The sequence below is a fragment of the Aphelocoma coerulescens genome, chromosome 1A, assembly GCF_041296385.1.
Source record: "Aphelocoma coerulescens isolate FSJ_1873_10779 chromosome 1A, UR_Acoe_1.0, whole genome shotgun sequence".
Classification (NCBI taxonomy): Eukaryota; Metazoa; Chordata; class Aves; order Passeriformes; family Corvidae; genus Aphelocoma; species Aphelocoma coerulescens.
Genome location: NC_091014.1, coordinates 64,527,790 through 64,547,509, shown reverse-complemented (window position 1 = coordinate 64,547,509; position 19,720 = coordinate 64,527,790). Strand labels below are relative to the sequence as shown.

Genomic DNA, 19,720 nt, shown 5'->3' with positions numbered 1-19,720 from the left:
GCTTCCCACTTGCCCAAGGCCTGTAAATTTAATTCCTATACTTTGTGTGCTCTTACTCTTTGCTGTTCTCTGTTTCCTTTCCCTGATTAGTTAAACACATTCCCCTTGGTGGACCTGTTTTAATACCTGACCCCTTTGGGGGAAGAAGGTTTTTAAATACCAGAAAGGTCTCGGCCCCCTCTCTCAGATTTTTGCTTGTGCTCTTCCAAGCCAACTTTCAGTGCCCTGCATGCTGAATTTCCATAAATCCTTTCTTTGGGAGGCACAGAGCCTCACCCAAGGCAAAGCAGCCTATGCAGACTTGCCAACCCAACCTCACCCTGTTGTCTCTGAGCTGCTCCCAACTGAACTTGAGGAGCCTTTTGCTTCTCCAAGTAGACTCTGAGAGTGGGAACCATCAGCTGGAACTTCTGAAATATCACCTTAATTTGTTTCCTGCACATGAAACATTAAAGACAACTGCTTCTTTCTTTTAAAGCAAAGCAAGGAGCTACAAGCAGCTGCTGGAAGGGTTGTGCCTGGAAAATGCAGGGGAAGAACAGTTGTGTGAGGAATTGCTGAAATGACCATGCTGATTTTCACTCCTCTTACTCTACCCACTTAGCAAGAGGTGCGTGCTCCTGTTCCACTGAGCACTCAGTATCTGAAATATGCTGCAGGTTCCTGGAGCAGCCATGAACTTCACTGGCACAGTTCTCCTCTCGATATTCCTGCATGTGCCAGAGATCTGCAAACTAAAGTGGGAGGAAGAGGGCTCACTAACCAGCTGTAGTGCCAAAGCCCACAAAATTAAAGGAAAGAAAACATAAGGGCTGCACATCCATCAGTAAACATAGGCACATCTGATCTCTTTTGGTTAGAAAGTCTGGAGGAGCAAAGAGGAGATTTTCAAATACAATACCTGCTTCAGTGAACTGATCTGCCTGTGACAGAGTGTGTTTGGCACTGACAAACCTTGTTGGTTTAATGGCAATGCTTGATGAGTCCTGCTGACCATCCACTTGTTCACAGACATAGAGGTATCTGTGTGTGTACATGTATATAATCATAAAATAGAATAGGTAATATGACGTAGTGTAGCATAGCATGATAACATAACATAAAGATAATTTAGGTATTAGATAAAGCAGGTCATATACCTTCTGCTATTCCCCCTGCTGCAGCTGTTTGCTACTTCATAAACTAAGGAGCTCTCCAGTAATTCTCATCAACACAAGCTCATCTTTTGCCTTTCTGATTGGGAACAAGAGAGATTTATATGGAAAACAAATCTGCATGGTTTTTGGTTGTGATGTGTCGTTCCCAGGCTATTTCTGTCCTTACCTGCCTCCTCTAATGCAGGAAGGCCTTGGTTCACTTCTCTGTTTAATCCCAATATGTAGTGCAGGCACTGAGCTTTTAACTCCAAGAGGTGGCAGGGTGGGGTGGACATTTAAACATCCTCTTTTTCTCTCCAGCATGAAGCTTGCAACAAATTTATCTGTGTTTAAGATTTTCATAATGTATTTAAATGCCAGTGACATCCATTGCACAAGCAGGGGGTTTGTGATGTATTAGAATCAGATTGCCTCTCTCTGTGAATATTTCCTATGTGAGTATTTCCTCCGGGCTCAGCTGTGCTCTCGCTAGCACCTGTATAAACCCACCAGTCATTCCACTAAGTTACTGAAATCCCTCTGCATTTGTAGCACTGTAGGTGGAAGCAGGAGCTAATTAAGTTAAGTTCTGAATGTTTTAACGTACAGCAGACACTCAGCCCTGCCTGCCCACACAGGCAGACAGGCACAGGCACAGAGGTGCAGGTGGGGTTCATAAAATAAACCGCCTGGCCAAGCATGTCTGCCCAGATGAAAGCCAGATGTTTGGGAAGGAAACTCCTTTTCTGCCAAGGTTGTGTATGGTCAGCCTCAGCTGTGTTGCCAAAACAGTGTTCTCCAGAATATTTACAAGGGTAAACACAGACACACTTTTCCTTCCTTGGAGGTTTTCAACAGGTGCCGCCAGGCTTTGAGTTTTCCAGTTGGAGAGTGTCCTGCACATGTCAGGATTGTGGCACTTTCTGCTCTCCAGTTTCATAGTGTGGACCCAGGGAAGCCCTGAGAGTGCTGGATGCTCTGTGTGTGCAGGGTGTGCCTCTGCATTTATGTTGTGTGTGATCTCACACACTCTTTAAAAAAGTGCATCAGATAAATTACTTGGCTCTGAGAGGTAAATAATGTCTTCACCTTCTCTGTGGCTTCAAGGCACTCAGGGACATAACTCTTGCTTGGGCAGCACGCTGTCCTCACAGGACATGCAGCTCCCACCCTTTTTGGCTCTTGGAAGAGCTCCCACATCCTGTCCCAAGAAGCGAAGCTGAGGGACTCCACCAAGCTGCATCTCCTCTCTTCCCTGAACCTCTCTTGCTGTCCTGACTCTGCAGCAGTGTCACAATGAGGAATTCTGTGAGGTCCCCTGAATGGCATAAAATGAACCACATAATTATTTAACTTCAACACAAGGACAAAGACTTTTTTTTGAAGAACTTAGTATAGAGAACTCAGCGATTCCTGTAAGATCATGGTTGAAGATGTTTGCAAACCCTGTTGGCCTGTGCTGGCAAATTATCAGGAACCTCTTGAACCATTGCCTGATCATTCTTCTAAGGGAGAAATCCACACAGCTGGCACCTAGAAACACGTGTAGATTAAAAAAGAGCGCAAACAAATACAAATCCCTCTGTGCTCCCAGCAGGATGGTTATAAACCAGCTCTGCTCCATACCTGTGTTAGAATGAGTGATTAAGTTAGGAGGTGATGCTGTGCTGACTTGGCAAGGTGGTTTCTAGGTGGGAACTGGATTATGTTCCCCTGGTCCAGGGAGCAGGCACTACATGCTCTACTCTGCTCCTGCCCATGGTGACGTGCAGGAGAGAGCTAGAGTTACAGATTCCAGCCAAAAGCCACCAGGACCCACCAGCTTAGGCAGCCTAGAGGACCACAAAGATCCTGTCAGAGATATGGACCTGCTCAGGTGGCAGGATGGGACAGCCCAGCATGCAGGCATATGAGATGGTACAAGGATGTTGTTCAGAGCTGGAGACAGGTTTATCAGCTCCATCTCCGTGCAGTATTGCTCAGCTGGGGCTGTGTCCATGTTAAAATGAGGAACAGGCTGTGATGTCGTTCTCCAGGTTTACACTGATATGACTTGTTCCCATGTAAGATCCTGTTTTCACTTATTTATTTAGTAGAAAAAGAGACCAGTGTATACTTTGATCTTGTTTTCAAGATCATTTTCCGGACAAATTACTGAAGAGTCATTATTTCATACAGCACAGAGTTGACATAGAATCATAGACATCCTTCCAGCAGCCTTCTGACTTATTGGTCCAGATTCCATCACTCCAAGGTCCATAGCAGATGGACCAGTCTTCAGATGTGTTCTTCATGGGTTTATCTCATCCTGATTCTGTCATAGGGACCACAGAGATGCCCAGTCTGCCACAGTTACGACCAGAGTGGACAATTCCGATACTTTGGCATTTGATTCACTCTGTGATAAAAATGGAAATGCTGCCATTATGGGAGAAACAAAGAAAATTTGGATATTTTTATTCCTAGCTACCAGTCCTTGTGCATATACACACATTTTTCTAACTTTAATAACTTTGGAATGCATGGACCAGTTTCTTCTGTTCCAGGTTGTTGTGGGATCGTGTCCTCAGGGATGCAGGCCTAGAGATTTTCTGACAATTGACTGTCAGGCATGAGAGATACTGTTAGTGCTCCTCTTAAAGGAAAGGTTGATTTGTCCTTCCCTTCTTTCCTCCTTCCCATTTATTAGCGATCAGGGAACCAACATGATGCCAGGGCAGGGGGATGGGAAAGCAGAATGAAAGGAAAAAAGTCATTAGAAAACAGGCTTCATTAATTCAGCTGCTCAGGGAACAGCGTGTTTGGAAAGGTCGGGATGTTTCATTTGACCTAAACAAAATGCTTGGCCATTCTTCAGTTCAAATGTTTCATTCCTGCCTATTGAACCAAATCAAGACACTGAGCTTTGGTGGAGGGCTGTAATGAAGGGCTGGGCAGGGAGCAGCTGCAGCTTATTCCAGCAGCACTTTTCTGCCACAGAGTTGGGAGAGGTTGACACCCCTTTTCTAAAAGAGCAGTGCTGATCATCTCCAAAGTGTTGATGAATTAATGCAGATTTCACCCCAGGTATCAGAAATCAAAGAAAGACCCAATCTGTCTGGAAGGAGTGTATGTTCTCCTGCCCTGAACAGCTGTTGGAAGGGAAAAAGAAGTTGTGAAAATGTTTTAATTATAGAATGGTCTGGGTGGGAAGGGACTTTAAAGATCATCGAGTTACAAACCATGCCGTGGGCAGGGACACCTTCCACTAGACCAGGTTATTCTAACACTAGCCTCAAGTCCTTCCCTCCTGTTCCCAAATGTGTATTGGTGAACACTAAAGCATGGTAGACAGTGGGATTTGTTGATAGACCCTTTGTCCCCTTCACACCATTGCCTGGGTGCTAATCCAACCCCCTCAGAGGAAAACTGTAATTAAAATCATTGCCCTAATTTGGATATGGTGTGTTTGAACTCGGAGCCTCCTCTCTCTCAGAAGAACTTTCTAAGGCAGCTTAATGACTGATGAAGATGGGATTTCCCAGAGTTCAGCGTGTCACAGGAGAGGGGACATTGCCCAAGAGATGCTTTCCTGGAGGCTTCCTCTGCCGCTTTTTTTCCTGCTGTTTGTGGAGCACTACCACAGTTTACACAGCAGTTTCTAAAGGAGTCATTTGATCCCAAGGAATTTCAGCAGTGTCAGTGCCCCTCCTAGAGGCTCCCTTAAAGCCCCTTTTGAGGATGCCAGATCCTAGCAACAGCAAAAGCAACAATTGGTCTGAGCTGAGGAACAGACTGGCTTGTTGACACTTCAATGAAAAGCAGCTCCAACACAGTCTGTTCGCCCTGTGGCTGCCAGCTTCCAGTGTTTGATCTAGCAAAGGCTCCAGCCCAGAAAAACAAAGCCCAGCTTTTCTAGTTCCTGGCTTAGGGAGCTCTCTGCCCTTTGTGCTGTTTTCCCTGCTACCAAAAGCCTAAAGGTCATTATTTAGTGTTTCCTAGCTTGGTTCATCCTCAAGCAGGGTAGCACTCCGTTAAGCTGTACTCCAGCTGTAGCTTTATTTTTAGGCCACTTGTGCTGCAATGTTTCACCTCCTTATTACCCCTGTGTTAGTGCATTTTTGTGTCCCTGTCTCTTGTTTAACCCAGGCAGGTGGCACAGCACCACTGTCCTAGAGGTGCTTCCCTGGGTGTCCCAGGGGAATGGGTCACAAACCTTGTTGGAAGAGTGTCTGGTGCAGTGCCATCGCCGTGCAGTGAGGAAATGCACAACGAGAAGGGATGGCAGCGTTTCTAACACCCTGCTTCTTGTGATTAAAAATCTCGTATGGAGGAAGGTAACACTGTCAACAACACTCCCAGGGAGCTGGTGAGGCTGATCTGCATTGCAGGGATGCTGCCTGACCCAGACACTCATCCAAGCAAAGCTGATTTATGCTCCAGTCATTTCAGTGCTAAGATGAGCTGAGGGGTGTGTTTTCCCCCGAAAATTTACCCTGCCCCACTGCATCTAGTTAGAGAAAGGATGGCTGGGGGAGAGAGTCTCATTCATTACACAACACAAGATACTGAAGGAAGTCTCAAATGTGAAGTCTGAGGAACAGGCACTGGAAAGGGTTTAGATTCTTGGGAAGACGTGGATGGGAGATATGAGCAAAGTTTGCCTGGTGAAAGACAGATTCACTGGGCATATTCCCTCTCTCTGGTTCTTCCAGCCCTGTCCAGGATGGGGGGCTCTTCTTGAACATTTATATTTGAAAAGGGGGAACAAGAAGGAGATTAGGAGATGTTACCACTTTCATTTTGTAATTGAAAGGAAGCCTTGATATATTCGGTATTCCCTCACAGCTGATGCTGTGCTGACTAACAGCACTCAAGTTGCAGGGTGACAATTATACTACTGATGGCATAATTTATTGATTTTGTTGTTACCCAAGGTATTTCCAATGAGGTCATAAATCTATGTGTCAGTAAGAAATACTCAGTGTGCCAGCTGTGCTCTGTTTTATAGCCATAGATTTTAATACTTTGAGAGGAGCATTTGTTAAGCATCACTTTGCAATTAGAGGCAAAGAGGAAATGAAATGTTCCATTTGTGTTACCCACAAAAAAAAAAAAAAAAATGGAAAAAAGGGATTTGTTTCTCATAATTTGTCTTTCTGTTAATATTGCACAGCTCGGTGTCTTTGTCTTTTGCTTGCTCAGCTCAGAGATGGTATTGAAATGTCAAACTGGACAATGCCAGAACAACTTCAGCCCTTTGCTGACTGAAGAAACATTGCCCAGAGCCTGGGATGCATGGAGAATCCTGGAAAGAATCTGCTTAGGAGGACTACCAAAAGTCTGCATCCAGGTACAGGCATGTTTGGGGTTTTCCTTCAGGTTATTTTTGTAGGAAGAGAAGGTGTTTGTGCAGTATCTCATTTAGATGAGCTGTGAAACACAAACAAACTCTTGATAAGGGATTGAGTCATTATCCAGGAGGATATTGGAGAACATCAAAGGCTTTGAAATATAAACATCCCACTTATTGCTTCAGGGACAACTTCTCCCATGTTGGACTTCACTCTCAGAAAGGACAAATCACCTGCCTTCACCATGTCCCCTTCAGAGGCTGTTAATACAAATTCAGAGATATCTCCTTGTGAGGATGGTCCTCAAAAGGAGCAGAAACACAGACTTCATGGCTGATTTGACCTTGTCTTCAACTGATCCCACCTAATTTTGAATCCAAGAACAGAACTGATATTGCAGGGCATCCAGAGGGTTGCACCATTGTGGGCTGCATGAGGTATTTGAGACAGTAACAGAGAGCCAAAGGAGTGAACTGGGCTCTAGGTGGTTTACACCCACCGAGAAATCCCATTCAAAAATCAAGTATTGTCTCCTGGGGAAGTTAGTTGTCCCAAAAAGGCATTTGCCCTCTTTAATTTGGTGTCACATGTACTAAGGGTGGGAGAGAGCTAGAAAAGAGATCCTCAGCTTGTTTCAATTATCCTGGATCTGTCTCCTCCAGGGAAAGGATAACAGTTGACAACTCCAGTTTTAAATTTTATCCCATGTGGACACTGCCTGCTGCAGACTTTTCTACTGCATTGTTCATTGGATAGGCCTGCTATTGCTGAGGTTGATTCCACAATACTCAACCTACATTTCTCCTTTTACAGGGATATTTTATTGGTGATAGCTCAGCTGCACAAGGCCTTTGCCTTTTTGAGGCTTCCCATCCCTTTTTGAGATTTCCCACCCACCTGCTACACCCATCCTGTGATCCTTGTGATTATCTATTGAAGACATGTATTTAGCTCCTTTGTCCCTCCACACGTATTAACCCCTGGATCCCTTGCTCTTCATAATTCCTTGTAAATTGTCAGTAGTTTTCTGGTGATGAAATGTCCTGAAATGAACTCAGTACATTTTATTTTGGTCTCATGTCAGCCTGAATCCAGAGTTTCTAGCAGTGTAGGAGTTGAACCAAAACAAAGTGCCAAGGATGAGTTCTTATGTTTGGTACCTCAGGATAAGATGTGAGGAGTGTGTGAACTCTGTGTTGCCTGGATTAGAAGTGGGAGAGCTGCCTCTACTCCTAGGAGGAGTTTTCTCTAAGTGAAGGCTGGTCACACCAGGCACTGGTGAACATCAGAATCAGCATTCCCAATTTTCCCTCTCCACAGCTGCACAAAGGGAGTCTTCTACTTGGTGCTCGCTGCTCTGCAAGGACAGTGCCATAAAATCCTAACAGCCTTTTCTGTTCTGTCAAATTGCAAATGCATCATTGGCTTTCTCCTCTCCTTCTTTCAGCATTATTGCTCTCCATACTTTTCCCTCCAGTGAATGCCATCTCTCCCCTGATAAATTAGTGCACCATTTTCCAAGAGCTGCATCTCACTTATTTCCTGCCCATATTTCTAAGCTCTCCAGGGCTCTTTGTATTATTTCTCTTGCTCTCATTTGTGTTTCTCTACCCTCTCCTCTCAACTTAATGTTATCTACATATTTTATTAACCAGCTGTTTTATTCCCCCTTGCACATCACAAGTAGAGATGCTCCATGAAATGAGAGCGACCCGTTGTCTCTATAGGAAACATATGAGACACAACCCCTTGTCTATTATTATTCCATGTTTGCAGTCCTTCAGACAGTTCCTGTGACAGTATTTATGTCTGAGCCAATGGGAAATAATATTTTGAGAGGCACTTTATCAAACGCTTTCCTGACTCCCAGCTCTTTGATGCCTGCTGCTCTCCCTGCTCTCATTCATTTTGTAATTCTGTCGACTTTAAATGCATTTTTTCTCATGGACTCAGTCTTTGTAAACCCATGGTGCTCCTTGCATATGTTTCTGTAAAGAGATCTGTGTAATTCTCAGGATATTACAGGGAGAGCCATGAAAAGATCCCTTTGAAGGCCAGCATGAAAGCTCCAGTTGTCTTCTGAGCTCCAAAGCGGTTTCCAAATAATGAGATACACCACAGTGTCTGACTGGGCTCGGGGAGAATAACTCCAGATAAACACCAGGAGATAAAAGGGATCACCTTCCCCTTTGTGCATTTCCTTGTATTGTGTGAACTCTTCTCCAGTGGGGATTGGATCTAATCTTGTCTCATACAGAAAGCAAAAGGAGTCATTAGCTCTGCTAATTGTTGAAGATAAAGACTAAAAGGAGATGACAATTTGCTTTGTGTGTGGTTAAGCTCGTTAAAGGCATAAATCAAGCAATTCTTTCAATTCTCACTTGTTCATAACTATTATGATATCCCACCACGGCAGCACTTTCATTTCTTTACTCTCCACTCAGTTTGAATTTCAACTCTACCTTTACTTGTTATACCCATTAAACGAATAAGGTTACGGTGCAGTACACAATACCCAATGTTTTAATTTGGTATTGCATTATCCAACATCCTTGGAGTGTATTCAGTGTGAACACATAATTTAGTAACACTTCTAGAGAGCATTGATGACTGCTATGGCTACATCTAATTTGCCATGAAGCCACAATACAAATATACCCAAACTTACTAGAAATACATGGGTTTGTCCAACTAGGACATTTTGGGCTTGTTGTTTATAACTGAGTTTAATTTACAACCATTTGCTTTTGAGAATATGCTTCAAGCACTTTGAAGATCATGTGTTCAATTAGATTGCTGACTGATGTCATCTGGAAACATGGATGGGAATTGAGCCATCAGGATTTTCTGCAGTATCACGATTCACTGGTTTAGGATTCTCAGCTCTCAGCTGTGTGCAAGGAGGTGACACCATTGTCACACATGTCCTGGCACCCTGGCACTGATGCTTAGAGACATTCATAGTGTCTATGGAATGTGAATGTCACCCCAGACCTTTCCCTGACTTCCACACCTGAACAGGGTTAAATCTGCTGTATTTTGGGGGTGTCTGTTTTCACAGAATCACAGAGCTGTTATGGCTGGAAGGGACCTCTGGAGATTATTGAATCCAACCCCCTGCCAAGGCAGAGTCACCCGGAGCAGGTGACACAGGAACAAGTCCAGGTGGGGTTGGAATGACCCCGGAGAGGAACACTCTACAACCTCCCTGGGAAGCTGTTCCAGCGCTCTGCCACCTTCAAAGTAAAGAAATTCTTCCTCATGCTGAGGTGAAACTTGCCATGTTTTGGCTTATGGCCATTGCTGAGAGCACTGGCATGTTTCCCCCTCTGCAATGTGCAGTGTGTCGTGGAAAACTTTGGATTCTGTTCCACCAGAGAACAGTAGCACATAGCAGAAGAAACTGCAGCGTCAGCACACGCCAGCCCTTCCCCACGCACTTTAGCACTTTAGTCTCACTGGAGCTGGTCCACTGTTTTGGAAAGTAAAACAACCTGCTAAAAAAGCTTTGAAGCCTTCAGTGAACAACTCCTTAGAGAAGTTATTCCCTCATTTAAGCTCAGAGAGGTCTTGTTTAGGGAAAGTTACACTACCCCCATTACTCCTTTATCAACTAGGATGCTACTTTTGACAATATTACATCATAAAATGACGTTTTTGGACCATTTTAGGAAGTGTCTTTTCCCATCTGTTTTTTCTGTCCTTCTTCTAGATACATACTGGCACCCAAAACTTTCCTTGCACGGATAGAGGGAAATGTAAGAACAGGAAGATCTTTGCCTTCTCTATGGTTTAAAGACTTTCTCCTATTGACTTAACTGTTTTAGACCATTCCTAAGGGTATGAGTGTCAGGTTTTCTCTTTGTTACTGGTGTCATTCTGTTTTGAGAGCCCCAGGCCACTGCTGTAGTGATGCATGTAGAAACCAGCTGTAGGTCTGGGTTGCAGCATTTCCGAAGTTTTGAGGCACAGCTGCCCATCCCTCCAGCCACAGCAATACAGAAGCATGCAGAGACTGCCAAAAAGCCTCAGCTTAAAATAATGTCCCCCCCAAACTTTTTGTGCTGAGTTATTTCCGTGACCAGCTTAGAGTGTGGTCCTACAGGCAGTGAGGAAGGAGGAACGTGCCAGACTGTGGCAGCCAGATGAAAGTCAGAAGAGGGGGTGAGCCACCTCCAGTCTCCCTGTGCTGACGTGAAGCACAAATAGACCGGGACTGAGTGGGAGCAGAGACTCTCATGGGTTCTCAAAGTTTGCAGGAAGGCAGAGGAGAGGCAGCCAAGTGTTATATTCGCAGTGCACATCTCCTGGATGTGGAGGGGGCAGCTCCCTGCGGCTCTGCTTCCAAATCCATCAATGCCAGCGGCAGCCTGGAGGCAACCTGGCTGTCCTGAGCAAGTGTGACTCACTGCTACGCCACTCTGCTGAGTTAGTTGGGGTGGGTGGGTGGTATTTGTCACACTGTGGATGAGGATTTGGCTATTTTAAGCAAGTACATAGGCTCTCTGGGATGTTGGGACAGAGTTGTCCCAACACACTGAGTTCTGACTTAAGCTTATTGGAACAAGATGGATGTGGCAAGGGCAAAAGCACTACATGTGCAGAAGACAGGCAAGGCACTGCATCAGTACTAAATAATGAAATTTATTGCAGTGGATGCCACGTCAGAAGCTGAACATTTTTTAGATTTCATTCACAACCTGCCTGTTAAGACCTATGATGAGTATTACAGTCTGGGACTGAGTGTTTGAAAGGGCTCCCTTGGCATGTGTGCTACTTAAAGGAACATTCAAGTGATCAATTTGTTTTCTTGTACTTAAGGAGGATTCAGTGTTCCCCAGCTCACACAAGAAGTCCCTGATCTAAGTGCAGATGCAAAACAGACCCCGCTTTGTTGAGATTCAGAAAAAAGAGAGGGCTGAAATCTCTGAAGTCTTTGAGCATGCACTCTCTGAGTTAATGATAAAGTATTAATAATGAAGATTTTTCTTTCTCCAGGAAGGAAAGAACAGGGAGAGACAGGAGGAATTGTCTAAACTTTTGAAGAGAGTCAGCTGCACAACTCCCACTAATCATAGGAAGTTAATAGCCAAGGCAGCCTTGGAGGTTGTAGCCTATATAAATTTAGACAAACCCAAATTCAAACAGTAGACTGATGACTTTGTGCCCCACAAAGAATCTTTTAATTTCTGATGGTAATGGATGCCACCTCAGTGTGAAATAGACTTTAGTAATTTTAATGCAAATGGGTTTTTTCAGATGAAAGGCTCTGCATAAAAAGTTGGGTGGCAGTGCTGTAAATATTCTGCCTCTGGTACAATTACTTACCATTAATTACTGACATCTGTGCTATCTGCTATAAGGAAATACATGTTTGGTTTTTTTTTTCAATTAAGCAATGCTTTTCACTTTCAAACCAACTTCTGTACTTTCACTGCTACTGGAAATACAAAAATTGGTGAAGTTGATCCTGGCCTTCATTTTGGAAAGACCCTGAACTATTCCCCTGAAACAGAGGAAAGCATTGGGAATTATCCCTTGAACTAGGATGTCCAAGTGGCTATGTTCTGGTTTCCCCCTGATGTGGGGGGTTTGAGTGCCTTTTCTCAGCTGCCAGACCAGGGGACACTCTCAGCCTCATGGTACAGAGTCAAAGCTAAATCTGTGTTTTAAGAAAGGCTTGCACTAACAAATAATGGTGAGTTCAGAAAAAGCTGCAAATGTCCATCATCAGGACAAGCCTGGCATTTGCATGACAAGTCCAGCATCTCATGTTGTCCATCATTTCATGTTACCCAGCAAAGGGAAGCTATCCAGGAGAGTCCTTTTTTGATATGTTCCTTTTTGCAGCCATAGCTCACATAAAAAGCTCCCTGTACTGTCAGAATATTGAGCTGTGCCAGTGTTTGCCAACAGAGGTGTGAACCTTGGATCAGAAGCCCACAAATCAGGGAACTGGAAAGGAAATGAGTTTTATGTGTGGCTACTGAAGGAATTATTATGGGCTTTTGTATAGACTGAGGTGTCACTAGAGTAGAATCTCATCTGAAAATAAAAAGAAAGATGATATTTCCTTCCAGAGTGTGTCCACTGAGGACAGCTGCTAGCCAGCACAGAAGGCCATAAACAAGAGTCCTGGAAATGGGGCTCTGTTCCTGGCTTTGCCTTGGATGACTTTAGGCAAGATGATGATGATACTCTGTGCCTTAGTTTCCTATTCTGGAAAAGGAAGATAGTGATGTGCTCTGCTTTGATGCTGTGCCAGAACTAGATGTTAAAAATTCAGTGCATGGGCTGCTGCTCTTCAGAAATTACTTCCCCTCCAGCTAGTTCAGATGTATCTTTTTGCCTGTTTGAATAAGAGTTAGAGAGGTAGGTAGGAGCTAAGATGAGGAGTCAGATGGTTCCATTGCAACCCAGAAAAGCTTTAAATAGAAAACAACAAGTACGTGCATCTGCCATCCACGATGATGAAAAAGGCACGAACATGTGAACTAAATGTTGCTGTTAATATTATAATTAAAAGGCTCTGGGATGAGCAAGGAATTGAGGGAGATGGTCTGCAGCAGCTTCTGTTTCATGGAATCATACAATGGTTTAGGGTGGAAGGAACCTTAAAGATCATTTACTTCCACCCCCTGCCATGGGCAGGGACACCTTCCACTATCCCAGCTTGCTCAGAGCCCCATCCAACCTGGCCTTGGACACTGCCAGGGATGGGACAGCCACAGCTTCTCTGGGCAACCTGTGCCAGGGCCTCCCCACCCTCACAGGGAACCATTTCTTCCATATATCTAACCTAAATTTCCTCTCCTTCAGTCTGAACCCAGCATAGGCAAGCAGAAAACCTCTGCTGGTTTATTAATTTCTAAGGGTCATATTCAGGCTGCCAACTCTTGGCATCTAAAATTCCTGCACAATAGTGTCTGTGTCAGCCAAGCCAGCAAGGGAGCCCTTCCAGCTCCCTGAGAGAGCAACAGCTGAACCAAGGCAAAGTGCTCCACTTAGATGCCAGTGTAGATGGCTGGAATGTGGCCTGAGGCCTCTTTTACCACCAGTGCTGGTTCCTTTTTCTGAGGTGAAAATTGAGGTCTGGCAGAATAAAAGGAGGGAAAGTCTGTTCATCACCCAGCTCAGTGCTGCCCTGTGTGAGCCCTCCCATAAGAGAGCTGAAAATGCAATCTTGGGGGGCTCAGAAGGGCCACACTCAATGATGTCTTCTGATGGATGCATGAAAAAAGCCACAAATACACCTTGGCAGGGAATGGTGAGCACCTTAGAAGGACAGAATTTTAATTTTTTCAGGATCTTTCTCCTTTAAAATTGTGTGAGAATTGCTTTGGCTCACAGGAAATGGTTGAAGCTATTTTATCACAGATGGCAAGTGCTGAATCCTTTAGGAAGACCATTTGCAGAAATGTGTTGTGGTTGTCTCTCATGTAGGAGAAATGTTTTCATAATGGGTCCTTTTGCTCCTGTGTTAGTGATAAAGGTCACAGGTAATTGCATTCACATTTTAAAGCACAACATTGTTAAATCTTTTGTATAAGGATAAAAGTACAAAAATGTCCAGTCTCCAGTAGAGACAGCTTCTCCCTGAACAGGGGGAATCCAGAATCAAGCAGAGACTGGAATTTTAAAGCTGATATCACAGATCTCTTGCAATGCCCCTGGTAATTCAGAAAATAAAAGAAACTGCCTATTTTTAATCTTACTCTCAGCAAGCCCTACTAAAAAGCCTAGGATTTACTATCACACCTTGGGAAAAATGTGCCTTTGCTAATCTCTGTTAATCCACAGGAAAAGTACTTGAAAATAGTCACTATAAATAAGCTGCAAGTTCTTTCAGCTTTGATGTCACAGATCAAATAGTGACCAGTGATGTGAAAATCAAAGAGAACAGGGAAAACCTGACGTTTTACTGAGTTCTTATATTGTATAAATATCCAGGAGCCATTTTGTCTTTAATCTTTGCAGGTTTGAACAGCAGATGCTCCAGTGCTTCACAAACCTCCTCTTTGGGAGGACCTGGTGAGATTTAGGACAAGTCATTACCTGTGAGCCTGGTGGTCCAGTGGGAGCAAAATCACCACCCATGTCCAGTGGTGGCTCTGTCACTGGACTTCCTTCAGAGATTCGGGACCATGTTGTTCAAGTCCTTGTTGAATCAAGCACAAGAAATCTTGTGATTTCTCTCTGTCAGCCTTGCTTCAGTGTGGATGTTGATTATTAGGATCTAAAGGAAGCCCACAGTCCTTGCCTGTGTTTCAGCCATGAACAATCCAGTCCAAGGCTGCCCAGTTAGGAACCGCCATGAGATTGGTAACCCTGCTGAGTGTTTTTAGGCAAAGTTCTGTTAATCTGGGGATGAGAGAAAGCCCAAGATCATTTTTTACCCCAGAGTTGTCCAGTGGTTATTGTGGGTTTGGTCATTTTTAGCCAGACAGACTTGAGGTAGTGAGAACTTGGAAAAGATCTGTGATTTTCATAAGCAGTGTAAATGACACAGCTTCCCTGAGGCACCATAATTCACACCTTACAAACTGCTGAGTGAATGCTGACTTGTACTCTCACCTTTTCACATTTACTCCTCTTCTAACTCAGTTTGGCCACACTTGCTTCTCTTTTCTCTCCTTCTTTGACCTGTTTACTTAATCGGAGCCTTGGAATTTTAAGGCTCTCAGATGATGAATTTACGCTAAATATATTTAAAGGCTGGAAATGGATTTTAAAGACTGAAGTAAAAAATCTGGAATTTGGTGGTGGTGATAAGCATTTATCTTTCAAATTTAAATAACTCAGAAATACATTGAAATACCTCCCCTTTCAGTCCTCCCTGCTGATCTACAAAAAAAAACAATTGATGAATTGATGAAAAGGTGTAGAACATAAATAGGTTGTGAAATGTTTGGTTGGTTTTTTTCAGGCTGTGGCTTGGTACATGCCTCTCTACTGCAACAGAAGACAAGGATGGGTGGCGAAAGAGGAAAAAACAAATTGAGAACATTGTTTTACAGTTTTCTCAACAACAGAACAAAAAGAAGGATGGCAAAATGAACAGGAATTTACTACAACTGATGCAGAGTAGAAGAGGCTGACCGATGACAAGTACTAGAAAAGACAAATCTTCATTAAAAGGTGTGTGAGACATTTATTGTGTGCACTCTGTAATTGCTGCATTGTGCCAGACTGGCTCTGTAAGTGAATGCTTTTAAATGAGTGTCTTGGTAAGCAATTCTAGAGCAGCTCTGCATTTTGAAAATACAAATTAACCTTAAGCTTCAAACAGGAGCACAGCCCAAATCTCCTTATAGGAGTGCACTCATTGTCAGTCAAGGCTAAGCGGAAAGTAAAGTCCAAGTAAAATTCTTCTTCCAATGTGACTTTATTGTTACATATTATCCTCTCAGCCCCATTCAGAGATCATAATTTGGAAAGCCAAGATTGGAGCCAGATTCACAAGAGTAAAATATGTATTTAAAAAATAAAGGATTGGCCAATCTGGATATATTTTCACCAAAAAAAAAAAAAAAAAAAAGGCAAAAAAAAGCACCAAAAAAAAACCCAACCAAAAAAGAGTGGGTGACTGGGGGAATTGCTCTTCTCTAAATTTCTTCTCCAGACTGTGGCTGGAGATGTTCATAAGGCGAACAATTTTCAGCATAGATTACACCGCCTGTTTTTCACAAGTTTTGTTCTTAAAAAATGGCTAAATCGCTTTTACTCAACCTCTCCAAAGAAAGTAACTCAGAAGCAGGGCAAAATTATGTAAAAATTCAGTGCAAAGAGTTCAAACCTGGCAGAATTATAACCAAAGGCAAATGGTAAATTATAATGTGATATGTCAAACAATGTAGAAGTTGCAGTTCTACCTACAACTAAATGTAGAATGTGTCAAATATATGTGTGCTGTTTATTAGGTATATTGCATAAATTTAATGTATGTGTGTAGGAAGCTCAGTAAATCTATGCCAAAGACAGTAATATATATGCTAATGCAATACAAGAAATAAAGCAGTAATATATAAAATACACATCTTCTTTATATCCTATGCACATACATGCATGTGCAAAATGTGTGAAAAACACAACAGCAGACTTAAGACTTAAAATATGTGTAGGTTACCACCTTGTCCTTATGCAGCAGTGATCCCCAAAGGTTTATAATTGTGCACCCGTATCAGTAAAAAATCCTTGAATACACACACACTCATTCTGTCCCCTTCCCCAATATACATACACTCATTTATTTGTGAATTATATATATTTACTACTGCAAGTATATACTATGTACATTGTAAAACATGCACATGAACAAGCTTTTAAAAGGAGGAGATAAAGACAAAAAAACTTTAAAGTATTTTAAAATGCTGTTTCTAGGAATGCCAGCCTAGGAAAAGCCTTTCAGCTTGAGAGAGGGAAGTGTTTATGCAACTGCTTAGCTTTACACACCCCAACAGTAATCCTGCAACCAGGGAGGACCGTCAGGAAGATCCTTCTCAACCATTAAATCCAGGCAAAGCAGACAGCAGGAAAGGGACCTTTTCATAGGGACAGGTAGTAGCAGCACAAGGGGGAATGTATTCACATTGACAGAGGGTGGGTTTAGACTGGCTATTAGGAAGAAATTGTTCCCTGTGAGGGTGCTGAGGCCCTGGCACAGGTTGCCCAGAGAAGCTGTGGCTGCCCCATCCCTGGAAGTGTCCAGGACCAGGTTGGATGGGGCTCTGAGCAAGCTGGGATAGTGGAAGGTGTCCCTGCCCGTGGCAAGGGGTTGGAAAGAGTTGATCTTTAAGGTTTCTTCCAGCCCAAACCATTCTGCAATTCTAAGATTAAAACCTGATGGAGTCAGTTGTAACAGACCAGATTTCATTATTTGTTTCCTTCTCTGTCTTAATCATTGGTAGCATCAGCTACTGGATGTCTATTTAGTGTAGTCCTGGTTTGTCTCATTTGCCAAAACTTCATTTTCTTTTGTTGTGTGTCACTCTGGTCTTCTGCAGAGCTGGCTTCCCCATGTGTGTTCTTCTGGTTTCCTGCACAGGGGAAAACTGGGGACAGAGTGGGAATTGGCACCTGGGGGTGCTGGTGACATCAGAGGTTGTGTTCACATGAGCAAATGTTGGGGACAAACAGGAGTAGGCCTGTAGAGCAAACTCCTGGTTGCTGCAGATCTGGCATCCACCCTGCACACCTTTTAATGACAATTTACTTTGTCCCAGCTCTAGGCCAGCAGGTCCCACCTACATCTGTGTGGCACAGCTCCTTTCTGGGTGTCTTGGGGTGACTTTATGATGTGTATCCCACATCACTGCCCTATGCCCAGAAATTAATTCTTGTGCCTTTCTATGCCTTTAAACTGAGCCTGAGAGGGGGGAGGAAAACTTGAGCAAAACTTCTTCAAAGCAGTTTGCAGCTTGTTCAAGGTCACACAGAGATAGAGACTTTTTTCCAGCTGTGGCAGGGGAGCGAGGAAGCAGCCGGCTTGCTGCTGCCCGGTCAGCTTTTGGCTTGCTTTTTTCAGCTTCTTTTTCTCCAGAGAGAGACTGAGAGTTGAACTTTTTTTCCTTCCCTGGAATTTCGGATTTTCTCCCTTTTCTGCTGGACTGCTTCAATATCAGAACACAGTGGTAGGACTTTCCACCAAGCACAGAGGGCCTGGCCCTGGGACAAGCCCCAGCTCCGAGGAGACCAAAGGGAGGACTCTAACACTTTCCCAGGTTTTTTCTCCATAGTGAAAGATTTTATTATTTAGCATTATTTTCCTTTTCCTGTGTGTTTGTTAAATAAATAGTTTTTATCTCTTTCCCTTTCCTTCAAGGAAAATTTATTTTTTCCCAAACCTGGTGGGTGAGGGGTGGTTTGTAACCTACCTTCTCTTAGAGGATATATTTCTAAATTTGACCAAACCAGCACACTGGTTATGAACCTTCCTGGGCCTCTCCAAAGGTGTGGATAATCTTTGTGCCTTCCTTTGCTGTGTTCCCATTTCCTGTCACATCTCCCCAGATGAAGGCTAGTGCTCTTGCCACTCCCTACATTTGGTTTCAAGATTAATTTTTTTTCCCCCTTGCAATTGTTAAGACTAAAAACTTTTTCAATAGATGTGAAATCAAACCAAAGCACCTGAGACTGCAATGCAGTCACACTGTTCTGGGACACAGGGCTGCAGGCAGAGGGAGAGGGATGCCTGCAGATTTATTTTCTGAACTCAGAGAAAAGTGGTCTGTCACACATTAAATATATCTGATTTCTGTAGGTTTTCACATGCAAGCCACATACCCTCAGTCTCTCAGATCTTTGCAAAGGATAATTCAGCTCTATTTACTTACGGTTCATTTGCAGTTCTTTTCACTACTGAATTATGAAATTATTCCTCTTAATACTGCCTGGAGAGTTAATAATATCCAAAATCTCAGTTTAAAAATTAAATAAGGGTATAGTCATTATTTTACTCTTATAAATATTCATGTGTAGTACATATTACTGCTGGATTTTTCCAGAACTGAATACATAGAGGTGTAAGCATCATTCTTATCTTATTACAATGCAAAAATTACAAATGCTTTAGGCAGATTTTTACAAGTATGCCACCAGTCATTATTTCTGATGGTGATGGAATAATATCCTTCAAACATACAATAATATTATAATTTTGAACTGTCAAACTTACATTCATTTTTTATCTTTTGATTTTTCTTTACTGTTTGCCCACTTTGCCTTCTGAGTCCCTCCTGAAGCTCTTTGGTGCTGACAGCAAAAGACTTCACAAGTTATCTACAAATGGTTTAACTTAATTCCTCACTCTCTTTAATTTATAGTCTTTTTCATTAATTTTTGACCTCTCTGTTTGGTTTCCTCTTCACCCAAGTAGCCCCGTTTTCTTCTCTAGATTAAGAGGTAAAAGGCAAAAAACTGATGCTGCCATAGATCACAAAGTTTGAGCTGAGCTCCTACCTCCCATTTTCCTCAGAAATGCATCACCCTGGGGATGTTTCTTTTCTGCTGTTGTTGATGAATTTCACTCTGAATCGAAATGCTCAGCTGTGAATTTGGGAAGTTTAAAAATAACCATGAAGTGAGCACTTTGAAGCCTCAGCCAAAACCGGCGGGTTTTGTCAATCAGGATGTTTCCCCGTTGCTAAGGAACACTAATTAAGCTTTCAGGGCCAAATTGAACCTGCAGACGAGGAACATATTTAGCACACATTTTCGGTGAGAAAGAGCCAATTCCTACCACTGAGAGCTTTC

At 43.1% G+C, this 19,720-nt stretch overlaps 1 protein-coding gene across 1 annotated transcript in view; it reads left to right on the top strand.

Annotated features, from left to right (window-relative positions):
• The window catches only part of LOC138104476 (uncharacterized), a 30,367-nt gene that overhangs the window by 7,629 nt on the left and 3,018 nt on the right, over positions 1 to 19,720 (top strand). The window contains exon 5 of the mRNA XM_069003776.1: positions 6,292 to 6,468. Within this exon, the coding sequence (XP_068859877.1) occupies positions 6,292 to 6,468 (177 nt within the window). The remainder of the gene's footprint in view (positions 1 to 6,291; positions 6,469 to 19,720) is intronic.